The sequence below is a fragment of the Opisthorchis viverrini genome (genome assembly GCF_000715545.1).
Source record: "Opisthorchis viverrini unplaced genomic scaffold opera_v5_378, whole genome shotgun sequence".
NCBI classification, from domain to species: Eukaryota; Metazoa; Platyhelminthes; class Trematoda; order Opisthorchiida; family Opisthorchiidae; genus Opisthorchis; species Opisthorchis viverrini.
The window spans coordinates 151,928-170,550 of record NW_008752038.1 but is presented as its reverse complement, the minus strand read 5'-3'; the positions used below and the strand labels follow the sequence as shown (position 1 = coordinate 170,550).

At 40.7% G+C, this 18,623-nt stretch overlaps 1 protein-coding gene across 1 annotated transcript in view; it reads right to left on the bottom strand.

The window, feature by feature from the left end:
* The window catches only part of T265_10545 (hypothetical protein), a gene marked incomplete at both ends in the record, with an annotated part of 32,364 nt that overhangs the window by 12,841 nt on the left and 900 nt on the right, over positions 1-18,623 (bottom strand). The window contains 7 exons of the mRNA XM_009176947.1: positions 1,257-1,732; positions 4,243-4,413; positions 5,651-5,887; positions 10,041-10,141; positions 10,996-11,166; positions 11,926-12,031; positions 17,456-17,584. Coding sequence (XP_009175211.1) covers positions 1,257-1,732; positions 4,243-4,413; positions 5,651-5,887; positions 10,041-10,141; positions 10,996-11,166; positions 11,926-12,031; positions 17,456-17,584 — 1,391 coding nt within the window. The remainder of the gene's footprint in view (positions 1-1,256; positions 1,733-4,242; positions 4,414-5,650; positions 5,888-10,040; positions 10,142-10,995; positions 11,167-11,925; positions 12,032-17,455; positions 17,585-18,623) is intronic.

Below are 18,623 nucleotides of genomic sequence, written 5' to 3'. Positions count from 1 at the left end.
GACAACAGTAAGCAAGCTTCTCCGTGCCACTGGTGGTCTCAAAAGAAGCCCAACCTGGGAAATCTTGTTTTGAATCCATTCTGCACATTTTAGCTTTCATCGAAAGTGTTGGATTTCCAGCGCCTTTGTGGTAAAATGCTTAAACACTAGTAAGATAATTTAACTCATATGTTTGCTAGACACCTTAATCAAGTATAGCTAACACTCAAATGGTGCATAGGTTAAACTTTATATGAAAGGTGACTGCATAAAATTAACACGGGGGTATGTGTTATTCCCTCTCTCGATGCTCCACCTTAAGTGACTACTGACGAGCTGAAAATCGTTCGTTTCCACATGAAACAATGATTTACCGGCCAGAATTATACATAAGTTTGCTTCAGAAATAACTATAGAGTTGAGCAGGCTTCCATGTTTGATAGTGAATTCATTCAATTCGTTCACTTGCGTCTCAAATATGTGGTGGATATGACCAATTAAAATAAAGTGGGTTAATGACGTCATCGTAAGTGTGGTTTGGACACAGTTTTTCCTCGAACTTTCACTTCTGGTTTTGCTGTTCCAGCATTTGCACAGATCCACCGACAACACATTATATATGCACAAATTTTGATTGCACTTCTGTACAACGGGATAGTGTGCACTTCGGGACCCTTGTTCAATTCTTGTGCTAATAAACCGCGTTTAGCAATCCACCAAAGTGTTGTTCGGTTGCAAATTCTAAAATCAATCGATTGTTATGAGTAGACCTCACGTATGTCTCCAGTATTCAAGTGGTTGTAACTAATTCTCACGTAGGACATCAGGTAATTTTTATTCAATGAATCGCAGGAATGCGTGCACGATTAAAAATTACCCATTCAGTTTNTTAAAAATTACCAATTCAGTTGCCAGTATAGTATTCCCGTTTATCTCTCTGCCTCAGGTCCGACTAAATCCAGTGATAGGAGATATCTGGCACTCATAGTAGCTGGATTGCCAAACGGAAGCTAGCCGGTATAGACACAATTCAGGTGTGTCTTGTCTGACATATGTTGTCCTTGTTCATGCGTGAATGACGTACGTAAATGATGAATATGAACTTGTTTTTTATAGAACACATCCTAGAGGAAATCCTCTGTCAGAGTGTGCCTAAAGTTGGCTTCAGTAATCAGAGCATGATTTGCCAGATAAGTTCATTGGGAACAGGAACATGACATAGAATTCTGAAAACTTATTCAAATGAGGATGTTAGCAGTACCATAAAAATTACTCACTCCCAGTCGATACAAGCGAACGCCGCACTGTGTTTGGTATTGCCACACGTTTAAATGCACACAAAACAGATCAGAGTCCACAGACGTTTCACCAAATCCACCAGATTGTCGAAGGCGACCATATGGCAAACCCGTGCGCGTTTTCTGTAGCGCTCTGTATTCAATCAGCTGACAAGAATGAGACAATGAAGACGCTACGTGTCTTTGTGGCTTTGTGCTGTCAACGTGTGCGGTAGTATAAAAGTGTCGATACGCTGTCCCTCGACTGACGACCGTTTCCGGATTAAAGCCTGAAATGTGGGATCGCGTGTTGTCCGTGCTTGTCCCGAACACGTCTGCATTATCTCCACCCGTGGAGGGGGCTAGGCGAACAACGGCCATCCCACTGAGTAGATTAGAAGTAAGTTCTTCGTACGGCTCACCGGAATGTGGGGCGTAACACACGGAGAAAAAGCCGTCTGAGCAGTTCGTAGCGACTGAGGTTACAACAAACATGACAAAAATATGGTCAGCACGAAAAATTATTGCCGTAATACTGTGGAAATTAAAAGTAACAACTGAGGTTCAAAATGATAGTGGAAAATGTTAAAAGGCGGAAGTAAGGACATCATAAATGAGAGATTCAGCAGTTTTCCCGTCAAAAACAAATTGAAATGCAAATGAGGGTATTTGTCGAAAGTATATAAGTCATCTTCAATTTTCTCTCAGCGCTACTCGCGCATCGCGAACATATATATTTGAATTTTTAGTGCAGAAGTCAGGTTACAAAAATCCACTGCCATAAAATCTGCTTGTCCGCATTCATTGAGAAACAGCTTCATATTTCTACACATTCAGTTCGCTGAAGGCGTCTTTGGGAAAATCCCTATAAACCTCTTTATCAAGACAATCCGACTGCAGACGCAAGAGCTGTCATTAGTGTGCCGTGTGTGTCGGTGATTTTTCAGTGGGAGATGCGGAAGTCAAGCATTCCATGCTACAATAAACGCTCGGTTATTTTACCGATAATCAAGCAAACCAAAAAATCGGTGAAAGCGCGAGTGACGCAACCATTTCTCCGGAAGTCTTCAGAAAACGTCCTTAGTAGGGAACGTGGGCGCACTACGTACGGATAGCATATTCGTTCGCGAATTTCCCGTACCTTAACCGTCGAAGCAACTCCACTGAACGCAATTGTTGATAGTTCTCTCTTTCACAGGCATTCGAGTTGTTTGCATAGGAACAGAAGGTATGTATGTGTCTCCGAGATTGTTTGATTTCACTAAACTGTATTGCATCTGGATGGTCCACGGATAGTTGTCCACTCTGACAGAAGGATCTTTCATCCTGTAATCATCATTCTCGCAATCGATATTTAGGCCCCATGGTATAAAAGAAGCGCATAAGGGCTAATATGGCAGTCAAAAACAGGATAAACAACTCCAGATAAGGCCATACCAAGGGATGTGGATTTCGTGATAGAAAGATTCGCGGTGCTATATTTTCTTAACCGCAAAGTAGTCAGCAGCTCGTAGGCGGTTGGTTAACTCTTCAAAGTACTAGCAGAAAAGTCGGGGGTTTGAGCTTCCATGAAGTTTTGTGAGATGCGCACAGCTGATGATCTCCAGGAATAATGAAACAACTACTCATCGTTTATGAGAGGATTGGTAATCAATCGGTCAATTGCTGGGCAACGTTTCACTTTTGGCACAAAACCTTCGTCAGGCAAAGTAAGTAGGTAGGTTCATTGTTTTTTAAAGCGGTCAGGGAAGCAATCCGTGAGATTTCTAATGACTAGCCGACTTGATCAGTGCTGGGTGTTCTGTTTGATGTTCTTGTTTGTTGGTTAGTGGGGATAACTAACATTTAGGATAGATCTACTAGGGGAAAGGATTTGTCTTCATGACGAACCCGAATTTTTTGTCCTTGCTTTTTCATTCTAGGACACCTTAATAGAAAATTCCTCTTGGGGTCGTTCACAGATTTCGTTCATCTTTGCCGGGACAGTTGATTTGTGGATGGGGCTGGAGTGGTTAATTGGATCTAACTGTACTTGGATTTTGTACTTTAAAACCCAGAACATTTCGTTGATAACTGCACACCGCCTCTTGTCCTCTCGGCTGATCCAAGACCGCTCTCCACATGTTTGCAACAATGACTTCCTAATCAGTCCCAAACATTATCCAATTGATTGAAAACAATTACTCAGTTTTTCCCGGCTTCCCGACACAGATTATCTTCACGTACAGAAGGAAATCTCAACTGAAAACTACTACAAAATCAGTGACCAAATACCGTGCAAATATTGTACGTGAAAATGTGAGCGAAGTTTGGAATTCATCTTAAGCCAGACAGTGACGCAATAATAAATTCCGTTCTTCGCATTGTGGACCGTAAACCGGCAGTTATCACAGTACAAAAAAGATTGTGGTGACAACCGAACATTTACGATCCAACTCCAGAGAGTTGTATTGTAAGCAGTCCACGTCATGAAGAGAGAACACTTTATCACAATTGCCTGACTACCCTCCAAACCGAGAAGAGCATACTTATTCATGGAATCTTATCCCAAGTCACAGCAGGAAAAAATGTTACCATTGACTGAGTGTACTCGGTAGTCAGGCGACTATGAACAAACGGAAGAAGAAAGTATCCTGACGATTCTGGATCCCAGTATTTCACAAGAAAATTCCATATCAGAAGCAAAATAATGAGCAAGCCATATAATCTTAGTTATTCCTTGGCATTTAGAAAATGTTATGTTAACCTGGCCAGTATTCGACTCGAAATCCGCGTAGAATTCGAAGAAATTAGTTTGTATAATAAGCGTGAAATAGCGTCTTTAGGCACTAGTACATTCTTGAAAGGCCAATTCTTGACTCCTAAAAGTTTCTAGCTTCAAATCTAGGCAGAATAACTAACATTTAAACTAATATGCTTTAAACTGTAGGTGAGTCGTTCGGTTATCACCGTTAAAAATGTCAAAATAAAACACACAGAAACCAACCGTGGCTCTGGGTGCAGAATTCAACGTTTGAATCCAAACGATTTCTGAACGTTGAAAGGTGTGGTGGGCAGACACACCCATCACCGATCCCATCACTATTGAGATCGTAACATTCACCGTTCACTCTTGAGCACGATTCACATTTAGAAGCATTGAATGGCAAAGTTGGAACTGTGAATTGGAAGAAGATTGCGGACAAACTCTACGATGTGGTCAGGAATGAACACTATAGAAAAGCCAGTTTATGGTTTCTTGTCAAATAAATACTGACATGGTGTTAAGTGGCCGCCATATGTGTGGAGCCAAAAAAATGTTCAGGTCACACTGGTTGGAGATGAAAAATCAGAGAATGAGATTCAAGGTCATTTAAATGATATTACTGAATAGTTGAAAAGAAACAATCTGAACTAAGAGTCATTGTTGGTATTGTAAGAAGACTTTGGATTCCAAAATCCCCCTCACTCTACCAACAATCCAAAAGTAGCTCAAGGGGAGATTTCCACTGAGTATTGAATCGAACTTGACCTCATCACGTGTCTCCCACTCAGTTGCTTTCTCCACCCGTGTACTTTTGATTTCCATTTGCTTTGCTCACCATACCGCAATGGCCATCCCTTCCTAAACTGGTATATTAGGATGTGTGTGTGTGTGGTGTGAATGTGCGCTGCTGACTTACTTACCCATGTGTGTTCGTGGCCCGTTCGCTGAGCCTGCCCTGACTTGCCTGTCGTGTTTGTGTGTGCCGATCACATTGGCATCGGAGGGGATGACCGAAGCCCACAGATTCCACTCACCGCTGTCTGGAATGCGGACATTGACACCGCGCTGCACCAGTAAGTTTACCTTTGTGTACATAATACCGTAGATTTTTGAACTCTATTCTTCGTTTTGATATTCGGGCAACCTACGCATAATTCAAAGTTACGTATTAAGAAACTCATCAGTGAGTGAAACTTCCATCTTCACTTTAGGATCCAGTCAACGCGCCGCCACGTGATGTGCATTCCGTAGTAGAAGGACAATTGGCGCTATATCCTGTCTAACTACGAATTAATTACAGTACTGATTGGCTCATTGTGACCAAAAAATTAAGTGCTCAAACTACTAGCAGTAAGGTTGTGAGTTTGACTCCCTGGAGTTTCGTCAGATGTACGCTGCTGGCGAAGTAGCTGTGCAGTGATCCTATGAATTTTTGGCATTGGTAGGTTTCACCTACTGTATAAAAGCTCAAATGGGAGAATGTTTTTCTACACACAGTCCTCTGGATTTCCAGAGTGAGACAACAAGTTTTTCCATGTATGGGGAGGCATTAACTAGTTCGATTGCAACGTGTTCCTGATTAGGGTGTTGCAAATACTTAAGTACGTAGACAGAACAAAGATATTCACATTTTGAAATTTCTACTCACAGCATTCTGTGTAACTCAGGGTCGTCTGATAGACAGGGACGGTATTTTCTTTACACTGGCAGACGGCGACTTCATTGTTCTCACTGGAGCGTTCTGATGTATCATCGCTGGGTTTCTGCCATAGTTGTGTCGAGTGAATGCTGGTTGCGTGCGCTGTGTTTTCTCTAATACGTCGGCAAACCGCGTTCCGTGATCGACAAAATGTCACGGACTCATCACACTGCAGACCGATATCGACTGAAACCGACAAATTGCAACCAATGTAGACCAAGTATTATTTTACATAAAAATACTCATGGTTTGTGAAACCGGAATGGACCCGGATACTCTGCAGGAATAGCTAATGGTTCCAAGCATAGAGGACCACACGCTTGGTTGAGTAATCTTGATCTCTAATTTCTTTACTTTCAAGTTCAACTCAGCGATTTTTTAGTGGATAAGCTTACTTGGGTGATGCCTTCGTGATCTATAATGATTTCTTGTAGCCGGTTAACACTTTTCTAGAACATAATCGACTGGACGCGGATACAAGCATTTGTGACCATAACACACTGTCTAACCACCGTTCATGAACAACAAGCATAAATCAGTTCGTGACGCTGTGGTAAACATTTCAACCTTTGAACTAGAGATGCAGGTTACGTGTTTTTAGGCGAATATAATACTGGGTAACTTTCAAAGGAGTCGTTGAACTTTGCTACTAATCAAATTGTTCTAATGGGCACAGATTAATGTACTGAACGTTTTCGTAGTAAATTTAATTCAAATTGTATGTCGTCGATGAACGGTCTACCCGTACCGATTACGTAACTAATCTGGTAAACAATTTTGGACACAACTTTCTGGGGGTAGTACGCCTTTCAGGTTTGGGAAAGTCAGTAAAATACATTTGTTTTCTGAGGAACATCGAAAGGGACCTCTAAGTGAAATTGGCCCCAATTTATAAACAGGACATTCATGAAGAGATGCCAGTAATTTTTATAACCGAGATATCTAAGTGGTTTGAGGTGCAACTGAATCAAAGAATTTCAACATTAGCCTGGCTTCTTGAAACCGATACTTATTTTTCGTGGATTTATATGTTAATATGCATCAATCTATGTCACATCTCACATAAGGAATGATTGTTCCTTGTGACAGCATATTTTTAGTGTCTTTTGAAATCAGGGTGTTCCAGATATTCTTAATCGATACGGTTTGAGCAAAAGCGTGCTTTCTGAATCGTAGGAACAAAACGTATATGGGTACGACAGCCGACGTTTTCAATAATCTAGGCTAATTTATCGCGGAATCTCCACGACCAATGTTCCCTTTTCCATACCCATGTTTGTTTCTACGAAATCTGCAAGGTTGACTATAAATTAATAACTGTTGAGACCAGTTTAAAGTACATTGCCATCCGGAATACACAGGTCATCCATCCCTTACGGCCTTAACCTAAACTTGATTAACTAACTGGAACAAAGCGGAAGCCCCCGTTTAATGTTCTTCTCATGAGAAGTTCGGACACCATGCCAGCGCAAAGAAAGTGCCTACAGGTTTCCAGTCTCACTCTAATTCTGTACGAACTCTGCTAAATGGAAATATTATCTAACAGAGCTCAAAGAAAGAAAAATCCTTAGAATTTGACCTGGGGTACCTTCAATTGTTTAGAAAACAGCTTCAAGATTGACTTACTCACTGAAGGAGATGTCAGTTTTGATAGTGCCATTAAGATGCGTTCACTTATTCAGAGCTATATATCGGAAAATAGTAACGACTTTGCATCGGATAAACCATACCCCTTCTTTCTGACTGGGATACTCACGTCAACACACCCAATGACTCAACAGCTACGTGCATGTTAGCGGACGTTTCATCAAGATAGAATGATAGTCTATAGGAGCCACAACCAAGATAGACAGGACAGCCCGAACGACGGTAGCCAGACGTCGTACTGACTAATTCCTTTGCTATTCTGTTGCTTCGATGGATCTCGGTTTATACTGCAATCTTTCGAGCGTTCAAACACCTCATCATTCTTTCTTAAGTGTTCACATGATTTTACGTCAAAAGGTCAAGTTAGAGTTTCATTGAACAAGACGCTATTTTATCATTTGTCTGACTTGGAACTAGAGTGTGTCCATTAACTGGGCAACCGCAGTTGTCAAACACGACTTGTTTGATCATGTGAGGAAAGTCTTTGTAAAATACATTCTAGAAACAAACAATTCGCAAACAAAACAGAGCATAATTGCTCAGTCATTCCAGACATTCAGCACTGATAAGTGGTTTCAATACATTTTCCATGTATATATAGAAGCGTAGTAAATCATCACCAAAAGACAACAGAAACCTGCAGCTTGGTACAATATTCAGAAGGCCTGCAGGAAATGCGAAAGAAGTTTCGTGCATTGCAGATTTTTAAAAAGTAAAATCACACTCGTTTCAAGATGGGGTATTGGGTCTCATAATGAGTGCAAATCCTTTAGTTTGATGTGATTAAAACCCCGGATAGTTGCTGTGCGACGTGATTATATTACTAATATTCATCTATGCACTTTGGACGCCCCTGAATTAACACATTTGAAAAAGCGAACAATGTCATGCTTGGGCAGTGTGATTCGTTTGCTCAACTCATAGAACAACATGAAAGAACCTATCCTGTCAGAATTTCGCAGTCGCGTACCGTAGTGGACTGTTTGACAGTCTTCTATTAGCGGCATCCGCTAATAGACCAGTAGAATTCAGATTAGTGAAACGAAGCCTTTCAAACAGATTTCCTGACCGAACGAAAGAGATACAGCCCCAGATTTCTCCTTCGGATTAGCCAGAGATGGAGTTTTATAGTAAGCCCATCTGAATAGCTATGGTTCCCGTCACACCTAAGTGCAGATTTAATTATGGATAGGAAGTTAGTTGTTATGTCCTAATCCATTGCGGTGGTCTGCAATATTCCCCAAAATGCTTCCGACCAAGCCGGTGTTCTTTGGTGCAGTTTTGAAGTAAACATATTGCAAACATATTGCATACATACTGCAAAAAAGTCCTCTGCCACAGATAACCTCCAGATGACGATCAGATATCCCGTTTTTCATTTGGAGGGTTTAATCGTTGCCTAGGTGTGTTGCAGCGAAAACAGTAGTCAACAGAAAAAGAGGTGAAATGATTTACTTGGGTATATATTGTAGCATGCTGATGCTTATCGAGTGACCGTTTGGCATTTGGTTATGCGGCCTTGTTCTTATTATTTGCCATTTTGCTTACCTCTGTGGTTTAGAAATTGACCACAACATGGACCAGTGTTGGTGAGTAGACATTCATCGGATATAGGTCATCATCATTCTTAGCACATCACATGAGTGAATTTAAGGACATTCCCAACTAAGGGATGATTAATTTACTGGAAAATTGGGCATTTGAGTGGCAGACTGAGTGATTGATTGGTGGTCCATCGATTAACTGCTCCGTTTACTTTTATTGCTGGTTTACAGACCATTATTGCCTATAAAAATTTGATGGCTCTAATCCCAGAGTTGCATACATTAGATACCTGTGTGGACATTCGTTGATTATTAGCGTTGGTCCCGGCTTTCTTATGCTTTTCCGGATACTTATTGCGGTCCTCGGGGACTCACCACAGTTGGGGGCGAGTTCGGAAGCTCTGAAGTATCAGTAAAAAACGAAAACTTGTGTATCTCCTAGACACAGACAACTGGAGGATGCAATCGAATTACCCAACGACCAATTGGAGGAGTATCCAGCGAAAAACATCACCGGCATCTTCGGTGATTTCTTACTCAAATTTTGTAGATATCTGAACGGACGAAGCAGAGTGGCGCAAAACAACTACAATCATTTTATGAATTCTCGGCCGTTTCAAAGTTATGTCGATTACAAGTTAATATATGAAGTTTGTTTATTAAGGCTGAAAAACACCATTACCTGAGGGACGAAGTAAGCTTTCATCCTGTCTCGCAGTATTAATGTAAGAGAATCTTGCATCTTCTAAGTTTCACATATCATTCACTCGACATTTACAAATGACTCGAGAAGTACTTTTACGTTGGAAATTTCTGAACCTAAGTGGATGTTCCCTAGGCAAGCTGTGATGTGGCTCTACCCTACATGATAGCTGTGACATTCAACTAGTGGTCGGTCTGCCAATCGTAACTCTTCCCACCCCAATTCAAATTAAATCAAGCAATTAAACAAGCATGAATATTAGTGCTTAAGATATCAATTGTCTTAGCGTCACAAGATCCCAAGTAAAGGAATATATAAACGAGGAAAGAAATCTAATCAAAACATTACATAGAAGCAGTGTTAAAATGCAAATTTGGCTGAAGTCGACCTAAATAAGAAACGCTGCTATTTAGCTGTCAAAATGCATGGAAGTGGCACAACCTACCGAGCTGTCCTGCACATATACCAGATGACCAATCGTCTGACTTGATTCTAGTTGCCTGTCCTGAACCGGGACACACACAACCTATTCTGTTCTGATTGTACCTGGTGGATTGGAAAAGTATTAGTTAAAGAACTTGAAAATTGTGCCCTCAGATTCAAGCACTGTATGACACAACTTCACTGAACGCAATAACAATACAGTAAGCTACAATTTTGACCTCCGTCAATGACGTAATGTAATACTACACAATGTATCAACGCTACATCGTAATGCTGCTGGGCGCAACTCCTATGAGGTATATAATGCGCGAATAAAAACAGTTGATCGTTTTCCTCTAGTAATAGGACACAAAAACGTTTGGAGTGATGAGGTTTCAGAAACTCGCTGATTAAGATGACGGAAAGACATGTCCATATATTTGAATAAAACACGCAAAACTGGTATTCAGATATCACTGCACTTTATTTGCACCTTCTTGTGTCTCTTTGAGGAATTTTCCAGGAATACAGAGGCTTTATCAGGAATTATTTAGCAATGCAATGAATTTGTCAAATATGATTACAAGAATGTATAACTTACTAGGCAGTGGCTGGCTGAAGCTGAACGATTGGGTACGGGAAATTTATACTCTGGCCATCTAGCAACCAATGTCTAATAAGTGGAGTGGGTGAAGAGTGACCGCAATGCGGCATCAAAAACTGGGTTTCAGAGGATGTTTATTCTGGGTATCCCAGTGCTCCTGTCGATGACCATTCCTCACACAATAATTGACATTCAAAGTTGCAGCGTCATCCCTTCAGTCGAGCCCACAACTGGTTAACTGGGCTCCACGTTTTGCGACTATCAGCTGACTATTTCATTATTGTTCAGTCTCACATCACTCTCGTTTTGAACAGTCGTCCTCCTGTCCTGGCGCAATTATTCATGTGAATCCACACCAAAGGGGGGGAAGCACTGGACTCGAGTTTCGCTCTTGTTAGAGCTCATCAGCAGTGCATATCCAATGGCCGTGCCGGGGTTTGAACTCCGGACACCTGACATGCGAGGCGAACGTGTTACCACTATTCCACCAGCGCACGTTGCACGCATCTGAATTCTCACGTCTGAACGGGTGAACGTGTTCTCACTTATGCGATGTGATTATATGCCCGACACATCATCGATACGACGACCCAGTAACTGTCCTGCTTGTGACGATCGANATTGGATATGCACTGCTGATGAGCTCTAACAAGAGCGAAACTCGAGTCCAGTGCTTCCCCCCCTTTGGTGTGGATTCACATGAATAATTGCGCCAGGACAGGAGGACGACTGTTCAGAACGAGAGTGATGTGGGACTGAACAATACACCTCCCGCAAAAACCATCATATTTCATTATTGTCTGTGCCTCTCTTGAGGTCGTCTATAAATTGTAAAGCAATTTTTCACGAATCCTATTTCCTGCAAACCCTATTCGCGCAAATACATTCGACCTACGGCAGCATGAGAGGACCAAGAGTTCCACTGTTTTTCCCTGATGTGCAAAGGTGCTGACTACCGAGAAATTTCGTGTTTTCTAGCCTATTTAGTCATCCGTAGTGTTCCAAAGGTAAAAAAAAGCAAGTCCTAAATTCACTGTTTTTCAAACAGCAGTTTTACTTGAGAAATTCACTTTTGTCCAGCGCAACTCTGCACCGATTTTGAGGTCCAACTTTCACTGTTAAGCTTTCGTTATACAAAAGAAAAGCGTCAAACAAAATTCTCGAAGAAGTCTCGTGTGCAATTTTCACTTAGTCCATTACAATTTGCTTGTTCCATTCGCATAACACGTGGAGGGTTTTGTGCGCATTTGCGTCAACGTTGTATAAAGTGAATGGGGACGCGGCAGAATCCAAGTTGACTTACCTGACATCCTCTTCAGGTTGGTCATACTTTTCGTGCAAAAAACATATTCCCCGCTTTTGTTGACAAGCTTTGCATACCACATCACGGGAGTAGTCCAGTCGGTTTCCTGAATGCGACAAAGAAACAGAGTCAGTATATCCGCCCTGTCTGTGATGCTTTATGAGTAGAATAATTCAGAAAATGTTTTTTCCTCGCTCCTTATACAGGCCGACAGAATGTCAGTTGGGGGCATGCAAAATTAAGAATGCTAGCATAAAACTGACGCCAGAATCTCTCAGTTTAAAGCTACTGATAAGAAGCACACTAAACTGTTTGTGTAATAAGCCATACAGTTATATTTTCTCCTTTCAACGCCGGAGTAAATGTTGATGCTGCTATTTTGATATACAAATTATATTATTGTTCATTCAGGCAATTGGGAACAAGTAGATTTATTGCTGGGCCATATCTCGCTTTTGACCCTATATCTTCGGCGAGCCTACTGAATGGTTTAGGAGACCGATCAAGTTTTAAAACGTACAGAAAACAAATTGGCACGGTGGCTTTTCGATGTCCCGTTTTATGAGTGTTAGACGTCGGCTCGCATATATAGTCTCTTTCTTATCTGAGTTCAGCTAGTACGGGTGGTTAAATTCAACACTACAGGATTAGATATAGTGGGCCACACGAGCTTTGTGCCAGGTCTGGGGTTCTGGCTTTCTTGGTCCACATCACTTATTTGCATCCTGTTCAATGTCCTGGTCACCGTAGATGATTTGAAGCTACGGCAAGTGAGCTAGCGGGTTGGGCCTTCTATCTTAAATCCAAATAACTTTTGCTGCTGATTCCCTATGGTTGTCATCTGCACAGCAACACGCGTCAGCACGAGTGACCTTAAACAACCTGTCACACACACCAGGTTCAAGTTTTCTATTCTATTTAAGGCTGGATGTATGGTCAATGCCAATGCCTCTGCATTCGATCGTTGTTGTGCACATTGTTTATGACGCATTCAACCAGAAGACGACCTTTCAAATGCATCAATATCAAGCATATAATCCCCCCTTGAAGGTCACTTTAACGGTGACTGTGTTTGACCCTCCTCTGTCATGTGTAAAGACAACTGTGCCAGTCCTTTCTTTACTGGTTCCTGTCATCATGGGCCGCTATACGAATAACGTAGGCACTGTAACTGAGCCAAACATTGGTGGGACGAGGCTAGCATATATCGAAAAATGATGAACGAACGAATAATTAAATTTGAAAATGTTGTCCTCTGGTGATTAGTAGATTTTAGTTACGCACAATGAAGGCGTTTTCTACATTGGACATCATAAGTAAGCCTGATTTTCAACACTGACTGTGACCTGTCTTGAGAATAGTTGGAATTATTGAGCCCCGTGAACTCTTTGAACTGAAGGTTTTATTTTTCTCACGTGACTTTTGAAAAATGTAAGCTGTTATAAATGCTCCTGGAAAACGACAACTCATGCCGAAATAGATTAAATAGTTCTGACGTGCTTTTAGAGTGTGGTGCTTACCTACTTGCATCCGCATTTAAACCTGCACTCATGTATTTGACTTTTTCTGAGTCCAGACCGATAATTGCTCTGGAAGTGGGATAATTTATCTGGCTACCGGTAGTATTTGTGTCATGACATTTATTAAGGAGTTTATTTGAGGTGTGCAAGAATAGGCTGATTTGATAACTATGATGAGCATTTGGTTCTCAACCGAATAGAATTGAAGGCCCAGGTTTGTAAGCAAAATCTGGTAAACTGTTGCTTGTTGGCCAGAGTTGCTAATCGCTTTGCTCCCGTCTTTACTTCCGCTCCTTTTTTTAATGTAGATGTAAGGCCAACAAACGTGCGTTGACACTGTACAGAGTTTTCGCACATTTCTGAACTTACTGGTAAAATTCTGCAAGTTTCCAGCAGCGGCATACTTCAAAAATACCGGAATGTGTTTTATATGTGGGTAAAAAGTGTGTACGGTCTCAACAAAGTACCATCTCAAATCGCAGAAAACAGAAATGTCGGTTCTATTTTCACATCAGCTGATCATTTTTGCTGCACAATTCAGCCGGTGTCACATTGACCAGTACGGCCTTAAGACGAAACCTGATGAAGAGTAACTTTTCAACTGAAGGAAATTATTGGAAGTCACAGTCAGAGGTCACAGTAAAAAATTATTTAATTGAATGACTCGAGGTTCATACGAACTCATTATATCAATACTTCTTACGGTTGACCGTCCCTATGTTATTCCTTCCAGCTTACATAATTGAGAGTGCAGTATCTCGAAAGATCGGACTTTGATACGAGTTACCGACTCACCGGTCTGAAAGGAATCGCGGCGAAAGTGTGTCAGCTTAAAACCCCTTATGTACTAAATCGCAATCATGTCTCACTGAATCAGTTTGTCCATCAGATTCGTAGTGTGTACTTCATGAAATTGTCATGCTACTTGTGTTTTCCGTGTTATTAGTGGTAGGGAACAGCAAGTCGGTGTACTTTTTTCTAAGCTTCTACAGTGCCCGCACAGCTATCTGTGGGATGATCATGTGTAAAAAAATAAATATTATTCTATCAATATCTGGCCTGTACATTGTTGATCAACCCAATTCTAAAACATTAAAAGTAGATAGAAGAAATTGGTCATAAGTTTCTAACACATTTCAAGTAAACCAACCGTCCAAAAAACGTTACATCTTAACAAAAGACAAACTGCTTTGAGCGCTATGGACATTACATTTGGCTTTAAACCCTGTATAGGTGCAATATTATCCAAGCGTTCCATCCATTCTAAAACTATTGTGGTTACCTTTCTTCATGCGTAATCTGAGTTTTGATTGAAAAAAGTAGGTTTTATGCAAAGTTATTTGTTCCTAAGTATCAGAGGCCAGTTGTAGATTTCGCGTCGGTTAAGAATCGACGCGAACAGGAGGATTCATAGACATTATGACGCCCTGCCTAATGTACCGGGAATGGCGTAGAATCCTTTTGGCCAATTTTATTAAATTATTATTTCTTCTCAGGGCTTATTTTCCTTACTGATGGAAGTTTCAAAAGTACTGAACCATGAGTATATTAAGACATTGAAAATCTAAATTATTTGGCTGAGCTGGAAGACGACCTTCCGTGAAATACCGAAAATCGGTTTATGACAAAAAATAGGCTAAAAACCACAGTTGGAAGTGTTAGTAAGTGACGAGTCAATTAACTCTAAATTCAGACGCGCTAATTTGTCCGTTCGCCTCACGCTAACGACCACCTTCATATTATTAACCTACACCGGAAGAAAGATGACAGCCCACGTACTGGTTGCCTGAGAGTGTCAGTAAGTATGCATGTCTACGAAAAACAGATTAAACAGGGCAGTTTAGAAAACAAAGAGTGCGTTGGAATGTATGATGTATCGTAGTATCATTCAAAACCTCAATATTTTATTCGAATGGATAAATAGATCTTTCGCATCAGCTGAGTAGAACGTCCTACCAATTAATAAATGGTAGGATGTGTGGTTGATTCTCCTGGTTATTGCCTTTACATATTTCAATCTTTTGTCTGCGGACCACAAACAGGGAGCAGTTGTTTTCCAGCTCGCGGCTATAACTAGGAAGATGTTCATCAAATAAATGTTCTGAAATTTAATCAATGTAGGAGATGGACACTACGGAGTTGTCATTTGTGAAAAATGTCATGTGAATACATGCCCTCTTCGGTAACCGACAGGTTATAATAATAGTCTTGTTAGTTCGTGATCGTTGCTATTGGTACTGACGTACAGCCTTTTGCCCTTCCTAATCCGTGACCTTGAAGAGGTCACGGGTTGTATTAGATCACACCAAAGTTATCGTTTGCCCTAAAGTGAAAATTCGACAGATGAACACTTCTATAAAGCGCCTAAGATAAGAGTGTTTAGATGAGACCGGTACCATACAGTCGCCTCAGAGCTTATCATCTAAAATTTTCTTGACTGTTCACCGGAAATTCTTGCAAAGTTTTATGTTGCCGTTGCACTTAAAAGGTGGCTGGTGTGTCTTCACTAAAATGTCTAACCGAACGTCCACACATGTACTACTTCCCTCAAAACCTATTACACTAAAACAATGGTATAAAAAGGCACTTTTCTAGTCAAGCTTTATGCGGAAAGGAAACATTACTTTTTTCTACTGGTAAGTAAGTTGACGAATAAAATTTATGCTCCTTGATACGCCGGTGGTGCGCATTCATGTTTGTAGCGTGAAACAATAGCAGTATGACAAAAGCGATTGGATATGACTTACATATTCCGCTATTTGTTACGTCTATCATCACAGTGGCCGAGTAAATATTACTGATTTCCACTGCCTTATCTAAACCGCCGGCGGTTTTATAATTGAATCTCTTTGAAGCCATTCCATCCACATATTGTTTGCTTTGACTTTCATTTATCCACATCAACCCAGAAGGTCTTCAAACCTTTGTTAATTTAACCCAGATCTGTACAGTCTTGTCTAGCTTCCTTATTGCACTGCCGACAGGTAAGAAAGCAACGTAAACGTCATTGTCTTTGATACGGTTCTTAAAACGGTGTACTCAATGTTATTTGAAAGGAACTGGCCAACGCAAATAACCAATTACAGAACATAGTAGAAGTTAAGGCATGAGTAATGCAGTTTAAAAACAAGACGATCGGTATGCCATCAAACATTTGTTCACTAGACTTTAGATGAAGTAGGATCTACATGTTCCCCATTTCAAGAGTACCGATTGCCTTCTTACCTCTCATACCTCTTCTGGTACCGTAGTCGGCTAATTACCACGGATAATATGATTGTTTAATGCCATCTAACAAACAGGCATCGCCTCTCTTAACTTTGTCAGGTAATTACCGAGAGTATCGTACCAATCTGTGTTGCAAGTAATTTAATTTGTGACCACTATGATTCATTGCTTGTGTGTCATATGTCAAGGGCACTAACAACAAAGGACAGCATCCATTTAAATACAGCTACCCTAAAAATTAATTAACTGTTAAAAACACGGCGTAGCGTCTGTTTAAATTAATTTCGGATCTTCAGACTATCATATAATATCATCTAATATATCATATAATGTTAGACTATCATATAATATATCATATATTATTATATAATGTTATTATCGTATACATATGATATCTGATTATCGTGACTAATACGACGGATGTACAATGGGAAGGTCACCATTACGCTATGTGGAATATCCGTCAGATAAGTGGGTTCTGGTTGCTTGGTTCAGAATATTCTGTTCGATCAACGTCTGAGAATAGGATAAACCACTGCTGCTCAAGGTGGATTTTCTGATCAAAACACTACGAGTGAGAGCAATAAAAATTTGCCTGTCACGAGTTAAAGTAAGGTCGCTGGTTCTACCCGGATTCGTTCCATTTAACCACATGAACGTGAGAACAGTTAAGTAAAACGTAATGTATACCATCATAAATCATGAAGTGAATGACACGTCAGCGGACAAAACGTAAACAGAAAATGGATAATCGAGTCTAACGAATGAAAGGTGTGACTTACGACAGGCATGCAATTGAGGGACGTAGATTGTGTTTCCCGGACAGGAACAGTATCCAGCTCCAGGATGACAACTACTGCGGTTGACATGCACGCAGTCCCGATCAACTCGACATTTCAAATCGGTTAACACTGAAATAGGAGATCCGCATGGAGCGCAGCATTTTTCACTTGTAGGCACACTTTGTAAACTTGTACTCGACAAGCAATGTTCGTAAACGCCAAAAGGTAACTAAAGGGGAAGACATCTCTATTTGCACCCGGAAGATTTGATTGAATTAATTTGATTAGGACCCGGTAAATATAGAATCACAGCATAGTTTGAGTTTCATTTGGCTGCACACCATTTTTTCGCCCGCGAGACAGAATGACCAAACCTATCTAAAGGCAATGTACTACATTTATTTAGAATGATTTTTCACGGTACAAAATGCTGAAGTTTTCTGGTGTGTAAACAAAGCAAGAAAAATCTTCAAAATCCCATTGGTATACATGTTAAAAAATTGGAATGCAATGACCTTACCTTAGCTTTCCGTGATTATGCTTTGCTAGTTGTGCACGAGCTATTTTGTTGTAATTCCTCGGTTTCAGTGTCATTTCCTGAGAGGCATCTAACTCTTTGTCTTCTTATTACCTCACATTCATGGCACTATAAGTATTTCAAATATTCAGCGGTTAAATTTAACTTAGTATCAGGATATGGTCTTGTGTCAAATGCATTTGACTAGTTCATTCTCACTTTCACATGTTGCCTACCAAGCTTTGTTTACTTGACAAGCTGGACGCTAACGTGGCCCTTTGTCTCTGTGCATCTGGTTTGGTAGGGGATGCGTGATATTTAACTGGATCGTTCACTCATCTGCTTTTTTACTCATGGTCCTCCAAGCTCTTTAATATCTGCTGTCATCCTGGGAGCATGCCACTAATTATCCATTCAAATCACGGTCTCAAAATCCACCTATTTTTCCCACAGTAATCAATCTTACATTTACTCAAATGGAGTTTTACCGATCAAGAGAATAGTACTCTGTTAAAACCCATAATGTCATCCTTCTTGCCCGGAAACCGTAGCTTTTTTCTTCGCGGGAAAGGAACTTTCCGACTTTTTGATTTATAATTAGTGCAATTAACGTGACGCTTCAACGACCTAACTGCAACTCAAACGAGTTCC